The following is a 21626-nucleotide window of genomic DNA, read 5'->3' on the forward strand; positions in this document are numbered from 1 at the left end:
ATACCCGAAGAAGTTTTAACCATCTTTATAATGCATTTATGATTCACGTTTCATGGCTGTTCCATCTGACTGATCCTCGCACAGTGAAAGGTAAGACGCATTTCAAACGATGACATTTAAATTCTTTCACAATCTGTTAACCTGTCGACGCGTCATTTATCTTTCAGAGACTTTGCTTACGTGGCAAGAGACAGATCGACCCGGAAACACATGTGCCATGTGTTCCGTTGCGATATCCCGGCGCGCACGATCGCGAACACGCTGCGCGATATTTGCAAGAAGATCATGATCGAGCGGTCGCAACACCAAAATCTCGCGAAACCAGTCGACATCAATGGACGAACAAGTTTGGCCACAAGACCGACTAATCTACCCACAGAGCATAGACGCTTCCATAGAAACGGACAAGCACTAGTCAGTAAGTAATTTCCAAAGTTTGAAGATTTTGTTTCAGGCGAGAACTAGATGAAACATTGACCTGTTTTCAGCACAATCGTTTCCAACGCCGATGGAGGAGCCAAAGAAAGTGTTGCGAGCACAATATCTCGGATCCATGCAGGTTTCTCAAGCAACTGGAATGGAGGTTCTGAATGACGCGATAGATCACATTGTAACTAACACACCGATCAACCAGTGGCGAAACGTGAACGTAGCAGTTGCACCCAGTATGATTTCCATCCTTACACCGAACGTAAGTGGATCGATGAGTAATAATACTTTTAAGGAGGGCAGACACAAATAGTGATACATATTTCAGGAAGAGAAACTCATCACCGAGTGCAGAGTACGTTATTTGTCGTTCCTCGGCATCGGTCGCAACGTGAAACAGTGCGCCTTTATAATGCACACCGCGCAAGATCTTTTCATCGCACACGTCTTCAATTGCGAGCCTAGCAGCGGAGCCCTATGCAAAACTATCGAAGCTGCTTGCAAGGTGATTAATTTGTTAAAACGGTTCCGTGTACTTTTCTAGACTTATTCGATTTACATTCTGTGCTCAATTATACAGCTGAGGTACCAGAAATGCTTAGACGCACATCCGCAAGGCTTTAGAAACGCTAGTAGCCTGAATACTCCAAGTGGAAAGGGTCTTGGCGCTACCTTGAAATCTCTGGTTGGTTCTTTGACTGGGCGTAGAAACAAGCAGGGTGAGTCCTGAGACGAGGCTCTCTCGCTGCAGGTAAATGATCGTTCGTAGCTGCTACAATATTATCTAAAACGAGAGAAGAAACAAAACGACCAAGTATGTTTTTTCGCGATCGATGAACGATACGATCGCCAATCATAGAACACTATGTTGTAGTTGATACCTTCGCTCGTTCCTTCGCAGGAACTGTGGCCGCTGCCTGCTGAGCGAGAAGTGATCAGACACAGACATCTGCAGTCACCCCTGACCTTGAAGTACTTTAGCGGATCGCCACCGAGCGCATCCCTCAGGTCGCTCCTTTCGCCCTCTCTAGACAACAGGCGTATTCAACTGGCCCGTTGGGAGAGCAATCCTTAAGAGGAATGTAGCTGCAGGTTAAGACGATTCTCGACGAGGAAGAACGAAAGAAGAAAGAAAGGAAGAAAGAATAAAGCAGAAGATCGTATTCTTACGTTAACGACTGAATTGTGAATTCTGCAGAGTGCTATACTAATTACCACAGCTATAGTGGACTACGCTTACGTGTGTCGATATAATGTTATGTATGTTACACGCAGTGTCTGACAAAAAGAAAAAAATAAGAAAAGATAAAAAATATATCGTCGGAGAAATAAGACGTGAACCTCGTGGATTGGCGCCACGAAACTCGAGGTAGGATTCTTCTCAAGGTCGAAATGTCCATCGAGTGAACGCTTGCATGTTTCACTTGGAATGACCTTCGAAGAAACGAAAACAGCGTTATCACCGTTTAGGATCCTTCGATCGTGATGCGAAAGCACGTTTAAGGAGTGATGGTATCCTGCAAGGTTTGCGACAGGATAGAGAAAATATCTGTATATATACGGGATGGTAATTTATCGCGCTAAATTTAGTAAATTCGCTGGATTTAAAGGAAGTCCAGAGGAAGAGTGAAAGGGGAACGATGCGTGAGTGACGGAATGACTGAAGTAGCGTCCTAGCGTATCCACGAGGCATTCGATGATTAAACGAAAAGACAAACAAGCTATAGAGAGCTTAAATGTATAACATACATGTGTATTCTCGGGTGTACAGAAGAAACGAGACGAGGATGACCAGACCACACGAAATAAAACACGTAATACACGTATTATATAGAAGAGACACGCATAGAGATACTCACGCGATGGAATACACGAGTACACATATGCATAACATATGCATGCGCAAAAACACAGACGCGCGTACAGATACACGGACACTTAACACGAGCAGGTAATAGGAAGTTTATTTTTTATGGCGAATTATAGAAAATAATTTTTTTGCACCTTTTTGAAACGAAGGTAATACGACAAATGCTATAGCGCGACCGTCCTTTAAATCCACGGCAAAGAAAGAGACCGAGTCGAACTTACCAAGCTACGTACCGATCTTGACACTCGCAATAATATATTATCGTACGCACAATCGTTGTGCAATAACGCTAACGCCTACACAAAAACGATTAACAACTCTATTCTGTTGAAACGGTGTAACGAATCGTTATCGTCAATCGTTGTTATCGTTGTCGTCGTCGTCGTAACGCGCCTCGCTGAACAAAATTAATTATCGCTAAACACCATCATGCGCCCATGTGTTGCAATGGCGTCGAAAATTTTAACGATAATGAAGTTTCGTATAAAGGAGGAATAGAAGCAGAAGAAGAGAAACGAAAGAACATTAACACCCAAGAAATTGTCCAGGGAGCTTATTCACCGCCGCGACGTTCTGCGGAACAGCTCGAGCATCGACGCTTTAACTCTTGCACGTGTGTGTCACGCGATCACAGAGAGGAATAAATTATATTGCGTACACGTATATTATCCGCAAACTCATTATTCGCACGTGCACAGCGTCGACTGCACTCTTTCACACGCGACGAACGTTCAAAGACACCGTACACTTGGAACCAACAGAGCGAGGATAGCATTCGCTCTGTTCGGTGTCGGTCAACGGAAATCGTGGCACGTTTTAATGAACGTTGCATCAACGCGCATCGTATTCCGCGAATCATTGCAGCTCGCGTGTTTACGCGTACGTGACCACACAAAAGCACGACATCGGCGATTCGAAAGTAAACTCGGAGCTTACCAAATTGTACTCCTTACTAGCTAAACGATCGTCGTTTGAAGTGCTCGCGATGCCTAATGTCAATCAGTAGTTTAGAAAAAAAAAACGTGAATAATTAATCCGTACGTGTATCATCGTGCGCCGTTTTCTCTTCGGTTCTCGTTTTCTATCGATAGCTTTAGGCATTTTTCCATACGCGCCGAATTTTTGCAGCAAATCGCAGCGAATTGTACAGAGAACGAAGAAGAAGGTCTACTTCGCCCGATCCTTGATTATTTTCGTACGATAACCTCGCGATTAGACACGTGACGATGTCGCGAACCGACGTCTCATCCACGTTGTTCCGGCTGTAATCGAACACGACTATGCCGACTGACAACAATGTGTCTATCGACTAAATTTTCTTCGCTCGTTCAGTCGCGCTTCTCACGTTTGACCGAAAGAAAAACGTTCCTAGCAATCGCGGCAATACTCTGGTTTGGTTCTCCGCGTGGTAAAAAATCTCGCGACGGATAGGCGGAAAAGCGGCGTCATGCAACGATCCAGAAAAACAAGAACGAACCAGAGAAACAAGATGAAACGGGACAAGGAGCGGCAAAATTCACCGGTCGTTTACGTAACAACGCATGTACTGTCAGCAAGAAAGCTACCGTGGCCAGCAGTAGGTCAACGTTAATGTCCCGGAACGAATCGTCCGAAGGGAAAACTGCTTCCGCACGAGAGAACTAAAAATCTCTCTGATTCTCAAGGAAGAAAGCCGGTTTATTTTCTTGCTTGCAGCACATCCTCGTCGTTCTTCGATGACGGTCACACGTCGTGGTAGCCATCGTCATTGCAAAAGATACAAAGTTGTGCGGGACCCAGAACGAAGAGAGATATTTCTACATATGTAGCGTTTAAATAAGAAGGGTGGCTGGCCAGAATAGGAAAGAAAGTTGAGTGGAGCGAGCGTGAATGTGTTAAATGGTAAGAAAGAGGAAAGCGTGCATGGTGTAGGCTGCTTGATGAGGGATTCTCATGTGACAATTATACGTAGATGAGGATGTAACGATTAGAGACAGAATCGCGAAGATGGTTTTCATCCTTTGTACATAAAAATACATGTGACGAGGATCACCTGCCTTTTACTATAAAGAAGATGAGAAATAAGAAGAGAAATGATGAGGAACGTAGCGATATTATGAAAGAAAGATGAATAATGCCGCGTGTGCGAAACGCCTCGTCTCATGGCTGAATGTTACATACAATATCTCGGAAGAGAAGGTCCTCGAAGGTCTACTAGCATTGCATCGCGGACCTTTTTGGAAATTCCCTTTCGATCTATCCGCAGCTTCGAATTTTCTTTTGCCTGTATCTATCTTGCGTTCCTTCCGTTATCTGGTCACTCTCAATCTCTACGCGGGTAGGTTTGAGAACCGTGTCACGAACAATAACTAAAAGAAAGCCGCGCGACGAGGCCTCCCGTGCGACCCACGCTCCGGAAACTCGATCATCCACGTTTTATAGGAAAGAACCAGCGATGTTTCTTCTGCTATTGATATATCGTTGATACGATTTCTTGCTTTGATATACGAATATATATATAAATATATATATATATACAAATATATATACATATATATGGTTGTTGAATTTACATTATCATAATGTTAGATCGGGCGGACGATCAAGAGTGGCACGAGATAGCCTCGTGAGCGCGACGAGTGCGCAGATAATGTGGTATGGATGTAAATATAATTATTATACATTTGTGTAGAAATGTAAGAGACTAAAAAGGAGAAGAGGAAAGGTCGAGCAGAAGTTCAGAAGTTAAGGACACCATCGTTGCATCTATCGTCCGAGAGATCACTTACGTCAAGTGAAATGAAAAATTGAAACCGACATATTATTCAGGCGTACACTTAACGATACATACATGCATACACGGACATGCAACACACAGGCACACACATTACACACGAAAGAGAGAACACACATTACACAAGTTCACAAAGTACGCGTAGCTTAACTGTCTCCTTAATATAGATGTTGACACGCTGTCGGGAAAGATAGGAGGATATCGTGAAAAGAGCGAATACTGAAGATACCAACCACGGGTTGAAAGAGGCGGAAAAAAAAGAAAGAGGCGGAGGAGGGTAAAGGAGAAGGGAAGCCACTTGTAACTGACATAGAATAGTGCAAACCTAACTATATTTACTGTGACATGTAATATCCTTAATGAAAAAAAAAAAATGCGATCTACTTGATAGGAGAGTTGTTCTGCACAAACACGATGCTTCATTGATAATTATAGTGTCTCTCTCTCTCTCTCTCTTTCTCTATCTTCAAAAAGTACGTACCTCTCTATACCTTATGGCAATTTAATGTATCCAACACGATATTTTCGATCGACAATTCGTTTCGGCAAATAGAGGGCGAACGCTTTTCTTCGCGTTCGCCCTCATTACGGACGACTTTCGTCATCGTTTACTCGATTCGAGCTCATCATTGAAACGAATCACGCGAAGATACGCATCATCGAACGATCATTGTTAATTCTAATTGTAGTCACGGTCACTATCGTCGCGTTAATATGGAGTACAAGTATAGGGAATTCACCGTCATCGTCATGTCGTCGTAGTTAGTGGGAAGTATTCTAAAACGGAAGAAGAGGAAATATCGTTACCACCGACTAGTAAAAATCATGCAGAAGAAAACACATGGATAAGAGAAGAACGGGAAGGAATTTTTATATATACGTATAAAAATATGTATGTATATTCCCGCGTGACGATCGGCTTTGAAACGTCGAGCGATCGATTAAACGTGTAACGTAGACGATGAAGAACGATCGACTTCTTTCGTCAACATTACGAAAAATCCCACGCGGTGCGACGCGATCGTCGTTATCCGAGTGGAAGCCAACGAGATTCTATTTGGAACATTTAGACAAACCAATTTCCGTTCTTTCGTTTATCCCTGGAATAGAATCTTGCTGCGCGCGTGTATCTTGAGACGAGAACAAGTTCTAAAAGCAACGAGGAGAGGAAAAAATAAAAATGAGAACACCGAGCGACGCGTTTCGTAATATTCGACGAGTCCACGTGTCGTTTTTACAGCGTACGAAAGGACAAAACACTTTGTATGCACCCGCCCCCCTCCCCCATTGTTCATGCCCATTTATATTGCGTAGATGGACCGATCGATAATTATAAACGGACGTGAGAATACTATTATATATATACATATATATACATATATATATAAATATATATATATATAAAAGCGACAGAATGAAACTACTGTAACTACACCTGCCTCTTGTGAATAAATGCCTATTTGTTTCTTTTCAATCTCGTTGTTATTCTCATGATAGTTTCAATGTATATCGATCGAACTTATAGTAATTTACGGCAACTGTTACTTACAAAAATAAAAGTCAATTTTCGTCGAAAACCTTAGGGTTTAGCCTGTGTTTTAACGAACCTAACGCGATTATTATTTGAAGATACGACAGATCCGTAAAACAGATTTTTATTAAATAAATACGTTGTCACAATTGTTTAGATCAGGTGGAATCATATAACTATCGTACAATCTCGACGAGTACGTTTCGACTTCATCGATTACTAATTTACAAAGAAGGTTACTGCGCGCGCGAATGCCAGAGCAAACGCTACGCGGGCGCGTTAAATGAACCACGTGCAACCGCTTCGTTGTTACTTAACACCGATCGTTTAATTAAAGCTAAGCATTCAGACTGAAATGGAGAGAAAGAATGTCGAGGAACATCGTCGCGGTTGACCGACGCAAACGCATGTGAAAAAGTTTCTCTAGCATGATATTGCACTGCCGTTGTGTAAAAGGTTCGCAGGGTTATAGCTTGGTCGATCGACATTCGCCACTAGCCCTAACAATGTCTTTGTTTTCTTTGTATACAATTTTCGATTCGTACTACTTAATTTCCTGATCCATTTGGACAGATGGACGGACGGACGTTATTAACCGTTTGAGTCTCAAGTAGCGCGATCACACTGTTTAGATTTTATGTCGAAAAGTCCCACTACATTTGGATGCTACGGACAATTGACGATATTTTGTATTTCATTGTCATCTTAATAATTTTCATGGAACAAAACTTGGAATATTTATAAACTAATAATACGCATATATAATAATATAGAGATAATTCATAAAGTAACAAATATGACGAGCGCTATCGTGCCGTTTGGTTCTGTTCGCAGTCGATTAAAACAAGTGCTATCGTACTGTTCGAGAGTTTCCTTTTTTTTTCAATAACGCCTGGGACTCAAACGGTTAATGAACATTTAAAAAATCGCATAAATATAAGCCATTAAAATCCTCTCCTAACTTTTGGATTTAATTTTTTATTTCTCCTCCCCTATTTGATTTAATTTTTGTTCCTATACGGTACTCTTGTCACTAATGTAACGACGATAGCGCCATAAATTCAGTTAAAATTTATCGTAACAACGATAATGTATATTACATAAATCCGTATCATCGCAATCAACGTCCAAAAGAAATTTCGCTCTCGTAAAAGTCAACGTAAAACTCATTTGTCTTACGTTATCACAAACGTTTCATATAATATATTTACAGCCGCGGGTTGAAAAAGATCGATCCTCTTTAGGTCGCCTCGTCGCATTTCGTCCAATAAAAAGAAAGGAGAACGAGGGAGCTGGCTATAGTTTCGCTTAAACGCATCGCCCGGAATAGTGATAAGTTTGTACCGCGAGTCCGGAGATCTTTACGAGTAGACGCCGCTAGAGATCGTTCTTACTGTGGTAACGAGTTGTTCCACGATTATGGGAATGACGAGATATTCACCCGGAGGGAAAAGAAACGTTCGCGCTCCACTGTATACCAAGTAATCGCTTAAGTCTGCCGATTGACGCTTTCCTTCTTTTCTCGATGAATCGCACGGACATCTGAAAAGAAGGAACTTTCTTTCGTTGTCTTGCATTCGAACACGTAACTGTGATATACTGTTCGACGTTAAAAAAGAAGAAAATAATAATAATAGCAGTAATGAATCTATTGTCAAGTACGTTTAGGAAAAACCTAGCCACGCCAGAAAATCTACTCCAAGCAAGGTAAACGTCCCATGATCGAGACTTGATTTCGCGATCTTGCTAGTAAAAAACGAACTGCCCTGTAAACTTAACAACTATACAAATTGTCGTAAAAAACGACGTACGCGAAGCGCCTTCTATGGCGTGTTTGCTGCTCAAAGTTCGAGTCAGCGGTCTGTCTCCAAACGTGATGGAGAGATGAGCGAGCGAGTGGTCCCTGATACGCTGGCGGCACAACGAAAAGTAAAAAACCTTTTTTCGAGCGCAGTCTTTTTCTCTCACCGTGCACCGGTGTCTCTTGGCTTTCATTTCGCGCAACGCGAAGTCTACGCGAACAGTCATTTTCGTCAAAACAGACCGAACACCTTTCTCGACGAGGTGCTCCGCTTTTTCCTAGCCGGAGCCACGATTTCTGAATTCTCAGAGTTCGCGGCGGTGATAGAGTTCGTGACAGGCATCAGTTTGCTTCGAACATGTTCATCCAGAAGTAACTGCACATCCATTTGCCATTGTTCTAGCTGTTGACTGAGTTCGATCTTCTGTTGAATAGCCTCCATCAGCTGGCTGTTAGCCTGAAGAACGTCTATCCTCGTTTTGGCCAGTTCCACTTCCGCCCTGTTTTTCCTAGCCACAGCTTGGTCTCGAACTTTGTAAGCCTGAGCCAAAATCTCGTCCTTCGTTAACTGCGAATGTTCCATATCGTCCCGAGCTCTATCACGTTCCTCTTTAACCCCGCGCAGTTCGGCCTCACTCACACTCAGTTTGCTCGTCGTATCAAGCAAAGCCTCTCCGCGCCTCTTTAGTTCCTCTTGCGTCTGCTTGTGTTGGTCCTTCACGTTCTCCAGCTCTTCGCGCACCCTGTGAAGTTCCACGGCTAAACCGAGCTCTCCTGGTGCCCCTCTTCCGGAAAGAGCCAAGTTGTATACCTCCTCCACCAAGTCCAACAAAGCACCGGGACAATTGGCCTGTAAAAAACCGGAGGGAACGCTTGTATAGAGAACATATGGCGAACTACTTGCGAGCACAATGCCATTGAAACTCGGATCGATCGTGGAAAGATATCTTTATCGCGCGGCAAATTACGAAGAATCTTATCGGTGCAGGCTAGATGAAAGCAACCGTGTAAACAAACTCTGCAAACACGAGCCACGTCGAAGCGTTATAACTATAGCGTACTTACAGCCGTAGCTCTCTTAAAGGTACCAGTCACAACCGATTTGTTATCTACGATCGAACCAAGTGTTCCAATCGGTGAACTGAGCACGTTCATCGAGTTTTCGTGGGCGCCCGACACGGGTTGCCTATATTGCATAGCCGGAAACCGGAAATGGTGGAACAAAAGGAGCGAGTTACGCGAACCCCTTACCGAACTAGCAAGAGTCTCCTGTCCATTGGTGTCCGCCTCCTCCGCTTCCGTGGTGTTGTTCACGATCACGAGCATAGACTCGTCGCAGTCACTCTGCAAACCGGAGTCGTCCTCCCCTCGTCTCAAATGGACGCACAGCTCCTTCAATCGCTTCACCGCCCTCGCCACCTCTGCACGCAAATCCTCCTGATCACCCAGCGAGCTTCCGCTCTCCTCGCACTCCATCTCCGCCTGCAGGGACCTCGGTGGTTTCTGTATCGAGCCGGATCTGCCTCTCCTTTCCGCCTCGATGGCCGCCAATGTCACCGCCAGCTCGTCCCTATGGATTCGAACGATCAAACAATCAACGTCAATCGTACGATAAATCGTTCCTCTAAACTCGATCCAACGAACTCAACTCGTTCCAACAAACTGACATTCGCTCTCACGTTTACGGATACGTGGTTACCGTCGTTCGCGTTTCGATAAGTTTCTACAGGCAAACGAAAGAGATAAACAAACACGATTACCGTGCTCGAGAAAAATCGATCGCCGCTTAAAGCGACTGGAAAACCTTCCTCTATTTTCCGGTTCTCGCCTCACGGAGCGAACACGCGTAGGCATTTGAAACGAACAACAAGTATTAGTTTCTGCTCTTTCAATGTGCGCCATGAAAAAACTTTCCGTTGTACATACGTGGGCTGCGACGATTAAGAAGAACAATCTCCTACGATTCTAACAGACGGTGACAGATAACTGACCATTATGTGGAGATATTGTACTATCATTGTGGACCGAAACGATGTTGGTTGTAAGAGAATAATAAGTTAACGACGACGTAGAGTGTCTTATTACAATGTTAGATGTCTGAAGGGGTACAGAGGCGCTTTCTGACCATTATCCTTTAATTTATCTCTATTAATCTTTATTGAATGTCTTTCGGTTAAGGACCCAGTTAAAATGTCGTATCTCACCTCTCACGTTCAGCTAGTTTTGCTCGGTGTTCCGCCTCGTGACCGAGCCGTTCCAAGGCCGCGGCTCTATCCTCGGCTTCTTCAAGAGCCGCCATCGCTCTCGCCCTCTCTTCCCTCAGCTCCAAGGACCTCCTCTCTAATTCTGTTCTTTGTGCGGACACCAACTGTACCTGGAACACGTTCAACATAACTGGCTTATGTTCTATTCGATTTCGCTATATCGGCCTGTGTCAATCAGCTTACTGATCTTCCTACGATCTACTACCTACGTTTGCGTATCCGTACACGAACCACCGCGATCGTTGATGTTTCGTACACGTGATGCAGCCTGAGAGCGCGTGCTTCCGGTACTTTCGTAAGGAGAAACTAGCACGTAGAATATAGAGGTGCGTACAATCGTTGCCAGAGTGAGATTCAATAGTATGTTAATTAGCGAAATAGGTTTTGGATACGCTTGGTGCTGGTATCGTAATAACAATAATATTGGGTACTACGCATTACTCCTTTCTTTCCATTCGACCTTGTAATAGATACGTGAAAGGGAATACCGGTTGTTCTGTTTGCCTAATACAAGGAACGCTTTTTAATTTGTAGCAAGGGTAGGTTAACATCTTTAGAGAAAAATTTATAAAGAGGAAAGTAATTACTTTTTAATTATCCGTGAGAGATCTATTAATCAGGTTAATTATCTTACCGTATGGACTACTAAATAAAATAAAATTCTTATTATTATATACTAATTTTTCTTTATTTACAGATCATATTTTATTTCTCTTGAAAACGTATTATATCATCTCTATATTTGCAAGAAGTAAAATCAACCTTACTGGAATCGATTTATCCTTATCGGCATTTTTAATTCCATGATCATAAGAGATTCTAATGAAATAATTAGGCCCATTGAACGTGTTAAATTAAACTACCTGTAAAACAATTTCATCTACTCAGAAATATTTATATACAAAAATGTTCAGCGTATCTTCTGAAATTATGCTTGAACAAAAGAGGAATTAGACGAAAGTAGTACGTGCTAGTATTCCTGAAACGATTAAGTTATTCCAAAGTCACCTTTGTTCTCGCTCATTTCCACGTAAATTGCTTCGAGTTTCTTTTCGCGAAGTCATTTTCCAATCTCTCGCCGATAAACCGATAGCATGACATAATCAATAACGTCGACGTAACGTGTAGACAATGTAACGAGTATATTACTCGGAGGGAATTCGCGCGTGAAGGGTATTTCCTGAAATTCGAGTTTCTTCCACGTAAGAAGAGAACAAAGGGCGCCAGTACGAAGGACGAGGCAAGTTAAGTCGATCGTCGAGGGTCACGACTCACGACCTGTTTGCTTCGAACTGGCGTACCGCGCGAACTTCTCACGGCTACGTGTACTTCCTCCCGCGATCTGCCTCGAATTATTAGACGCTCGTACACAGCCCATTGATATCTCCGGGGTCATACATATTCAATGCTGCTAACGCCGAACAATATCCATTAACCACGGTCGCAACGGTAAACATCCAGCTGGATTCCCAGAACGATCTAGCTACGATTATCCAACAATCGTAAGCAAAAACAAACGGGTACTGCGCTCGAGACAATCGTTCGACACAAATATCTGCCGAAGTTACGAGGACAATTCCATAATGGCGTGAAACAGAAGAGAAATAAAATACTTGATTGCGGAAGCGCGGATCTGTTTCGAGAAACGGGCTCCCCCTGAAGCCCGTTTAATTGAGTTTAATTTCACGTTCATACATGTTGCATCGCTTGACTTTAGATTTAGATTCTGATTTTAGATAAATGTCGAAGGCAATATGAATAAATAAAATAATTGCGTACGTTGCGTACCTAACGTTGCGTTTCAAAGCGGCACAACATATTACGTTGTTTAGCAACTTGTCTTCCTTTCAAGTTAAAAAAACATTTAAGGGGACTTAGACGATCTTACTCGAAACTTGACAGGATATTTCGAAACAAGTAACGGGATCGCGTTAGTCAAGGAATTTCAAACTACGCTGAACACAAATGATTCGAAGGTGAATGACTGTACTGATGAGAATGTGTATAGAAACTTGAATAGATTAAGAATAACATATTTCATGGCTTCAAACGATTTGAAGTCAAAGTAACTTTGCTGATAAAGACTCAAAGTTTAGACGAGAATATTTCAAGTTACGTAAACAAGAAATTCACACTAGCAAATTATTTGAACCGAAGCTTCAGATCATCGATTAAATTGAAAGTAACTTGGCTAACCTGAACGTGGCTCAATGCGCTGCTCTCGGAAACTACTAATTTACCTCGTCCCTGAGAACCTCCAGGCTACTGACGTGATCCTGGAGCGTGGTACTTCTGAGGGCACACTTTTCCCTGAGCACCTTGACCTCGATGAGCAATTGCTCTTCCTGCTTCGCGGCTTCTCTCAGCTGATCGGCCAGCCTCGTATTTTGTGCGGTGAGCTCCGCGACAAGCGTCGCCTGATCCCGTTCCGCTCTTCTAGCTCGTTCATTTTGTTCTTCTAGCTGACTCCTCAATGTCTCCACGTCCGCCTGGAGCTCCAAGGTTTTCGCTTCATTCTCGCTCCTGGCTTCCTCTAACCGTCGACGAAGCAGGTGCCTCTCTTGTTCCAGACTCTATGACAACAAACAGCGGGCACGTTAAGACTATTATACGCGATCGATGAAAGCCAATTAACAGGCTGTCGCGTGTTTCGATGTCGAAACTTTTCGTCCCGGCACGTGTCGAAACACTCGACTGTGTTTGTCTGTATATACAAATGATCTCAAATATACATATGTGAAAAATTTATAGAGAGAAAAAATAGGTAAATAAAATCCATCTTTTTCCGAAAATGGTACGTAAGATCTGTTCTTATCTAATAGAAAAACTGTACAAATATTTCACCACGATAGTGATAATCTTTAGTCAACATAAGGTAGTGATGATATCTAATGTTTCAATATTTAAAAACATCAGAAGTTTTTCGACTAACTCTTTGCAGTTCGTGTAGCATTTAACATTTTGCCCTGTGTAATTCATACTCGGTAAATTACTTTCAAAAATATTAACTATTTGACTATATTTTTGTAATTAATTGCGTGTATGTATTACCATGTTTCTATTAAATTAAGTTACAACGCAAAAGAATATATTTTATAGGATATTAAATTTATAAACTCGGAAAGAATAATATGAAATACAGTATCGAGTCGAGTTCAACTTTACCTATACTTTTCATAGGTTAGAGATTTTATCGTGATGTTTCTCCAAATCTTCGGTATGCGTATCGTATGATCTCGAACGGAATATTTAGTTTCGAAAGTATATCCGAACGGAGAATACTATACTTTCTCGGTATCCATGAAAGTGGATGTTTATTCACGCAGTCTGGTCGATGTAATAACGGTGAGAAATATGCCTAACAAACGATCATGGCAAGAAAGCCTCAGCGCTATTGAATAATAAAAACAGAAGAGTTAAGAACGAACTGCAGAGAAAAGAGCGGCGGTCTACCTCAACGATGTTTGTAAAATCAGCAACTTGAATCGCTTGGTTACCTTCGACCTCGAAGCGTCGTGATCGACCTACGAACGAAGGCTACCGCAAACGTCCCTGACTAGAATATCGAAAAACAGGATTCTGTTGTCGAGTCTCCTTTCTCGAAATTGTCACCTCGTTTCACCGACGAATTTTAAAAAGGCACGCGGTGACTCACCGGAGTCGACGCGACGCTCGCCTACTTCTCTCAGGTTCAATGATGACGCCGATCCTCAAGACCTAACAAGATCCGGTGAAAGGATAATGTTTGGGTGTTTCGTAAGAACGCCAAAGCTCCTACACGAGTTTCATCATCCGTTGATATTGAAAACATGCACGCTGGCTCCTTCAATTTATTATTATCCGCGATTAATCCTTTCGATACGATTGTCGTCAATATTGCCAAAAGCGATATCAAAAATTTGAATCGAATTTGAAGTACGGATATCATTTATTAACGACTTCGTCTGATATTGCATTTATCTTTGCTATCTTTTTACGTTTGAAGGAGGCAATTTATGAAAATGTACACGTACTTAAAGAATTAATGAGAGACAATGGTTTCTCATTAATGCGTGTAGGAAGACTACAGACAAGATCATCTAGTTTATAGTTAATTACACGCTCTTTCTTTTTAATTCGTTGAATCGGTTTCCGGGAAACGACAGAAAAATTCATTCATTCCGCTAATCGACCATCACGCGAACGCTTCGGCACGAATAATTCTAACATATCGATAATTTTCATCATAATTTATTTATAATCAGTGTACATATCCGTAAAAAATTCCCTTGTAAATTATAAACGTCTGAGCTTTGGACTCTCTTCGACAATTAGGAATCAGGTAATGAGCTAGTTATATCTACCTCTTTTAATTCAATGCTTAAGCGCTTAATTTTTCGTAGTCTCGTTATAATCAAAATCATTCGACGTATTTTCATTATCATGAAGCGTGGTCTGATTTATCGATCGCTTTTGAATGAATACATTCCACTCGATAACGATTGGGTATAATTGGACGCGGCACATTATGACTGATCCCTGCAGTTATAAATCACGAAATCGCGAGGCTAGAAAATAATTGGTCGTGCTGGATCCCGCATCTGTTACCGTGAAGCTCGTTCAAGAATAAAGCCAACGAATGGCAAATGCTTGGAACGTTCGATTCACGGGGGAACGCCAGAATTTTAATTTGAATGCGTTCACGCAACGCTAATATAGAGTTTTGCGGTACGAATTGCGATGTATTTGCGAGGTGCCGAATGAAAAAGCAGCTTAATACAGGCCCGCACACAACGATCACACGGTTCGATGTTGGTGGAGTTTATCGAGCTAGAAGGTAAGTACGGCCTTGGTTTCCCGTGGTTACTCATCGACCGATCGTCGACGCAGCCAAAGGCTCGTGGTCGCTCGATCGCTCGAAAATCGTCGACCACTAACGATTCGATCCTCGAATTAACACTAATTTTCTTTATTAGGATCGTAATTACGTGTTTTGTAAAAAGCGAGAGAAAGAGGGGAAAAGCAGAAAGAATTTGAAATTAAATTAACCAATGGATAAAGAATTATCAATGGATACGTGATTGTTATCTTTGTACTGTTTTTTTTATATGCGTGTATCTTTTAGCTATCAGCCAAGGTTGTATTGCACAGACTGTTACGAAATACGTAACGACGTTTAAGTTGAATGGAGAAAGACAAAGACAGAGCACGAGGAAAACGAGAAAATTACGATTTTCTTAACTCGATATATTATATAGTATATATATATATATATATATATATAAGTCTACAAGTGGCAAGACCAAGTATGCGAAAAGGTAAGAATTATGCGTTAATAAAAGACGCGAAATAATAATTATATATCTCGCGTATGTGCGAATTGAATCTGTAAAAATGAAGTGCTGATATAATATGAAAAATGAAAAATTTGGTTAAAGTTACGAGGCTTCAACGGTTGTGAAATATTTCCTCGATATTTGTTTGCAATTGAGCAACAAATTAATTCAACGAGTAGCGCAATTTCACACGACCGAGGTATCTGGAAATTTCGTGAGTATTTCAAACATTTCTATAGAAGGCATAATGCAGTCACGTCACTTTCAATGCCTCTCCAACAATGCCTATTAAAGACTAACAATGCCTGACATTTTATTGTGCCGATACGTTTATCAAAAAGGCTACGAAACAGCCTTTGTCTTCGCCGATTTTAACTTAAACGTCGGCTAATTTGAAGCCCTACCGATTATATTCACCTCAAGGTGGTTAAACTCTTCCCGGGTGTACAAAGAGAGGGAAAAAAACGACAGGTGAAAAGAACGAGGAAGGTGTACGCAGAGGATACAGCACAAGGGACGAGACACACGGGGCTACGGACAAAAACCAGAAAGGCAAACACGCGTGTGATGCATACAGGAAAGACAAGAAACGCGCGTGTACGCTTTTTCCATAAGGTACATAACATGGCCGAAGGCGACTAGCGGAGATCCATGAGTCACGAATCTCCAACCCGTTCTCCAACACGACTGTTACTCCGATTGCGGTGGTTTCGCTATCCATGACGCTACCAGCTAGCTCCCACATCGGTGTATTTCAGAAAACATCATTTCTGACACCTCATCGACCTTTGCGTCCATATAGAATGTGCGATTTCTCGCGTTTGATCTGCCAGGACTGTATCTAAGCTTCTCGAGTTTTTGTAGTACTCACAATTAGTCCTATTTCAAAGTTCAGCATACACTGATTGGATTTAAATGTGAATTTCTGAATTAGGAAAATCTGTATGTAATTTAAAGAAAGATCACGTATCTGGTATGATGGGTAAACATTCGCTTCGGTACATCTTGCTTGTCTATGTCTTAGAAATCAATAAAGTAAAGAAGTTATTACGGGACAATAATAATAAAACAAAATTAATATAGAATGAAATTTGATCATGTCGGGGATTTTAGGAGGTAAATTTGAAAATCGAGATTTCAATTTGAGGATTTGTGTTTGAATGTAACTGTTCGATTCAAATTACACTTTTCAACAGAAATTTATTCGTGTGCAATCCTTCGCAACGTAGATAACGATAACATTGCTATTCATACCGGACTCAACCTGTTTCGCTATCTATCGGATAGGATGAATCATCGATAAGTAAACGTTAATGATCCTTCTTATGGATCGAAGCATCTGTTACTTCTAGTTAAAATCGAGCTCGATTATAATTATCATAAGTTCGACCCCAATTCGATTACAATTATATTCGATCCCAGTTCGATTACAAACTACACATACGTATTCATGAGCAAATCGGCGTGCATAATTGCAGACGGCATTCAATTGTAAAAACGTGAAAAGGTCCAAATATCGATTGAGTCACGAATCACGTTCGATGTTCCATTCTCGTTTATTCCTGTGCTCTTTCAACATCGAAGCTAATGTCGTCGTTAATGGTCGTTGCTACATCATGACATGTACGTAGCGAAATACTTTCATCAAGACACAGAATTAATTCGCAACGGATTTGAAAAAAGTTTCTGTCTATTACAGACGTTAGATCTGTTACGAAATATTTTCAATATCTGAGAAATGCTATTGATCGAAACGTAAAGCGGATGTAAAACTTTTATACGTGTACTATACTCGTATATCACAAGCTTAAAGAGAATCTTTCATCCTACTAGACAGTTCGATCGATTAAAGCAATCTGATTTGGCAAACGAAAAATCTGAATTTCAATTTCTCATGACTACATCAACCGATATAGCTCGCTCGATGAATTCTGTTTCTCGGAACATGCATAATAACGTTTCCTCCCGTTAAAGGGAAAACCATCCACGACAAGGAGATTATTCTAATTATACAGCCGTGACCAGCAATACATCTTCCGGCACACTTTATCGGACTTCTAATTTAATGGCTGAGCTCCTGTCACTTTCTGCTCGAAGAAACAGACATCCGCCCGATAGAAAGGGAAGTAACCGAAACAAGGAAGCGGAGTGAACAGTGACTGGTACGTATGGACGCGGATCTTCGATTTATCATTTCTCTGTCCAACCGCGTGATACCGCTCTGACTACGAACATTGCATACCTGCTTCTTTGATATGGAACGAACATCATTTTCCTCCGTATACGCAGTCATATACCATAAAATCCGACTTTTTTCATTGCGACTTTCTTACAATTTCCACTTCGACTAATTTCTACAGCAAAAAGTTTTAAAAGTTGAAGTATACGCCTATTCGTTCTCATTAACGAGCTCTAACGATCCGCCAATTGCGAAAACGAAATGACGAGTGTTTTACAATGTATGGCAATCCGCGTATTTCCTTCCTCGTTGCCGAGTCGATCTTCGTGCCGCGTCTAATTTAATCACACGACTAAGAACCTTCGCGCAAATTTATTTCCTACGACGAAGGATCCTTCATTCCGCCTTTCATGGATCCGCTGTACCGTTAAATAAAAGACAAGAACTACCTAATGTAATCACAGAAACTGTGCGACATAATTACGACGCAATCGTTAAACGAAACGAATCATAGTGTCATAATCGCGTCTTAATTACAGAAGGAAAGAAACGTCTTAATAGCTTCAACTGCCAACTACTCTTCGTTCACTTTTCAGGACGCGATGTTACGATATTATTCGAGAATACTATAATTTGCTCGGTGAAAGAGCGGCATAACTACGTCTTTTCCAAAAACGAGATAAATACAGGGGACGATTATCTCGTGAATTTTAAAATCTTTAATAGTAGACTGCAGATTTTCATGCAAAGTTACGAAGGCGTCTAAAGAAGTAGAGCTCCAATAAAAAATTGTTTCATCTAATGTAAGCAGAGTACAGTTGATCCTCGAGCAACGCGAAAAGTTTGCTTATACGCGAATTGTTTTCTCGATCAATATTGTAAAAGTTTCCGGGATGACACACGTACTATGTATGTAGTCCGCGTAGTAAAACGTGACTTTGTAACAAATTAGACGGCTAACGAAGAGGTGTTGAAGAAAAAAGCGAATCGCTGTTGTTAACAGACGATCGAACAGACTGTTCCCATATTATTGTCGTGGTCGTGAGATCAGTCGTCTGCCAATCGTCGCATCATCGCAGTATAAATACGATATATCCATAATAATATAATAAATAATATGTGTACGTATCTTCTCTCTCTTATATTTACGTAATTTTTTTAATAACATTTTCTTCTCTCTAACTTATCTTATTATAAGAATACAGTAATAACGCATGTATGTAATATGCAGAATAAAGCTTTCAGTCAACAACAGATTATTATATTGTACATGTACGTACATACACAGTTAAGTTTTTTGAGACTCAGAAATTATACGCGGATTTTCGACTAGTCTGAGTGTCTGTGTCCATAGCATTGTTCGAGGATTAACTCTATTCTACTTTACATATATTCTCTTTTAACATTACATGCATTCTGTGCATTTTCGTATCTATTTTACATAAATGCATAAAAATCCGCAGTCTATTTATGCGTATCTATAGCGTGAATTCAGTCAAGTCGCGATCCCGAAGGAATCTTAAATTGAACATTTTTAACGCCGTAATTAAATATTAAGATACAATCATGTTCCGAAGAAATACTTATTTTTCGGATCTTCTCTTTACCTTGTTACAATTTTTTTTTTCTGTTACATAAGGGAGAGACAGGATCATTGGTTGCTTAGCTATTATAAAAGGAGGTCGCGACACGTAGTAATATATTTAAATATTCCAAAGCATACATATTTCTCTAGCAGAGTTCGACTTGACCCACAATTTTTCTAAAAAAAATATCTTGTCACTTACACCACTTTTTCACTCGATACATTTATTACACTTTTCCATAAACCGCTTTTATAAATAAACGATTGCCGATAAACAGGTCTTGACTCGTGCGCAGCTAATCGAATAAGTATTATGTAACGGGTTTCCTGGCGCATGCCACAGGTATAAGTCACAGTTTATCAAAAGAAATGGTGCACGTGTTTCATGATTGGCGGGTGTAGCGAATGTTCGGGAATAAAAAAAAAACGAAAAGATCGCGATAATGGCCGTTTTAATTGGCATTGCACTTCGCGGTGACGCATTGCGCTCGCCTCGGCTCGGCTTTTGGCGTTGCGCCGCACCGTTCCTTGTTCACTTTCCCTCAGAAGAAAACGATTATGCGAGGTGAACCTTCTTAGAGAAGGAAAAGGAGGAGAAGTAGGGAGGCTCGTAATAGAGAGGCAATGGCCCGTGACGAGCCAGGCAATGATCGTATACTATTGCAACAACCAAAGTCCATCCGCATATTGCGCGACCTGCTCCAGACGGTGGATTAATGTAACAAAAAGAACTAGATTATGGTATAGGTAGGTAAATATACCATTTTGAAAATTTTAAATGTACCACGTATATAATGATACTAAATATACTATTTATTCGTTTTAAAAATTATAAATATACAATATGAAAAGAGTATTAAACCATGGTGTGTACATATATATTGTTTTAAGAATTTATTGTATTCCTTTCACCTCTATGATCACCTGTTTTGACCTGTTATGTCGAAACGGAATGTGCAGAATGTAGATATATATATTAAATATATGTATATGTACATTAAAATGACTTATAGATTCGACGTATGATTTGTCAATTTATATGCAATTTTATACATGTAGTTTGCGTACTGGTGTAACCAGTTTATTCTACGAAAATTTTTACAGAGTTTGTCAATCGAATAACCTGACCAATTAGATATATGTTTCTTACAGATGTATATGAGTCTTGCGTCTAGTAAAAGGCTAAAGTTCGTTTTACGCTGCTAGAAATGTTTTCTAGTATAGCCAATGAATGTCAAATTTGAATTTGAAAAACTTCAAATTCAAAAGCTACTCTTCGTTCAAGAGTTACACTGAACTCTGCACACAACTTTACATTCGCAAGATGTTACGTCACTGACTGTTCAGCTTTTAATCAAGCGAGCTTACGTTATAGTTGAATTTGGAAAGTTTTCTAATTTCAAAGTTGCTATTTTTAGACTCTATTCATTGAATACTATAAGGAATAATTTTCGCTTCTAACAACGAACTTTAATCAATGAAAAAGTTTGACTTTGAGATCCTTGCGGTTTTCACGTACCAATGGCGATCAGGTAACAGCAAAGCCGGATACGTCCATAAGCATTAACGTGGACGAGAGCAAAGGAAACCCGTGGCGATCGGCGTAAAAGCGTTGTGTAATTTCTCCGGACCTATTACGGTCAGAATATCGCTTCATCATGGAAAGAGCTAATTGGATCGAAGCGTGACTCTTGTTCGATTGCATTTGCCTCTGATTTCCAAAGTTCTTGCTCGAGGTTCTTATTCGATGCTCTTCCATCAGATTCTTACTTAAGCTTCTAGCAGAATTCGAGCGGACAAGGAACATTATTTGATAACACTATATGATATTTTTCGCAGCGGTAAGAAACGAACCGATATATTCTCGAACGTAAACGCG

General features: G+C 40.9%; 2 protein-coding genes across 2 annotated transcripts in view; one reads left to right on the forward strand and one right to left on the reverse strand.

Moving 5' to 3' along the window:
• The window catches only part of LOC138180829 (protein Fe65 homolog), a 157520-nt gene extending 150974 nt beyond the window's left edge, over nucleotides 1-6546 (forward strand). The window contains exons 11-16 of the mRNA XM_069115064.1: nucleotides 85-90; nucleotides 168-418; nucleotides 489-691; nucleotides 758-934; nucleotides 1010-1148; nucleotides 1304-6546. Of these exons, the coding sequence (XP_068971165.1) occupies nucleotides 85-90; nucleotides 168-418; nucleotides 489-691; nucleotides 758-934; nucleotides 1010-1148; nucleotides 1304-1353 (826 nt within the window). The 3' untranslated portion in view covers nucleotides 1354-6546. The remainder of the gene's footprint in view (nucleotides 1-84; nucleotides 91-167; nucleotides 419-488; nucleotides 692-757; nucleotides 935-1009; nucleotides 1149-1303) is intronic.
• Nucleotides 6547-6711: 165 nt separating this feature from the next.
• LOC138180825 (bicaudal D-related protein homolog) overlaps nucleotides 6712-21626 on the reverse strand; it is a 29346-nt gene continuing 14431 nt past the window's right edge. The window contains exons 2-5 of the mRNA XM_069115059.1: nucleotides 12909-13241; nucleotides 10609-10778; nucleotides 9656-9974; nucleotides 6712-9254 (exon numbers count right to left, since the gene is read on the reverse strand). Of these exons, the coding sequence (XP_068971160.1) occupies nucleotides 8637-9254; nucleotides 9656-9974; nucleotides 10609-10778; nucleotides 12909-13241 (1440 nt within the window). The 3' untranslated portion in view covers nucleotides 6712-8636. The remainder of the gene's footprint in view (nucleotides 9255-9655; nucleotides 9975-10608; nucleotides 10779-12908; nucleotides 13242-21626) is intronic.

Source organism: Bombus flavifrons, chromosome 6 (genome assembly GCF_040668555.2).
Source record: "Bombus flavifrons isolate JBK064 chromosome 6, iyBomFlav1_principal, whole genome shotgun sequence".
Taxonomy (NCBI): Eukaryota; Metazoa; Arthropoda; class Insecta; order Hymenoptera; family Apidae; genus Bombus; species Bombus flavifrons.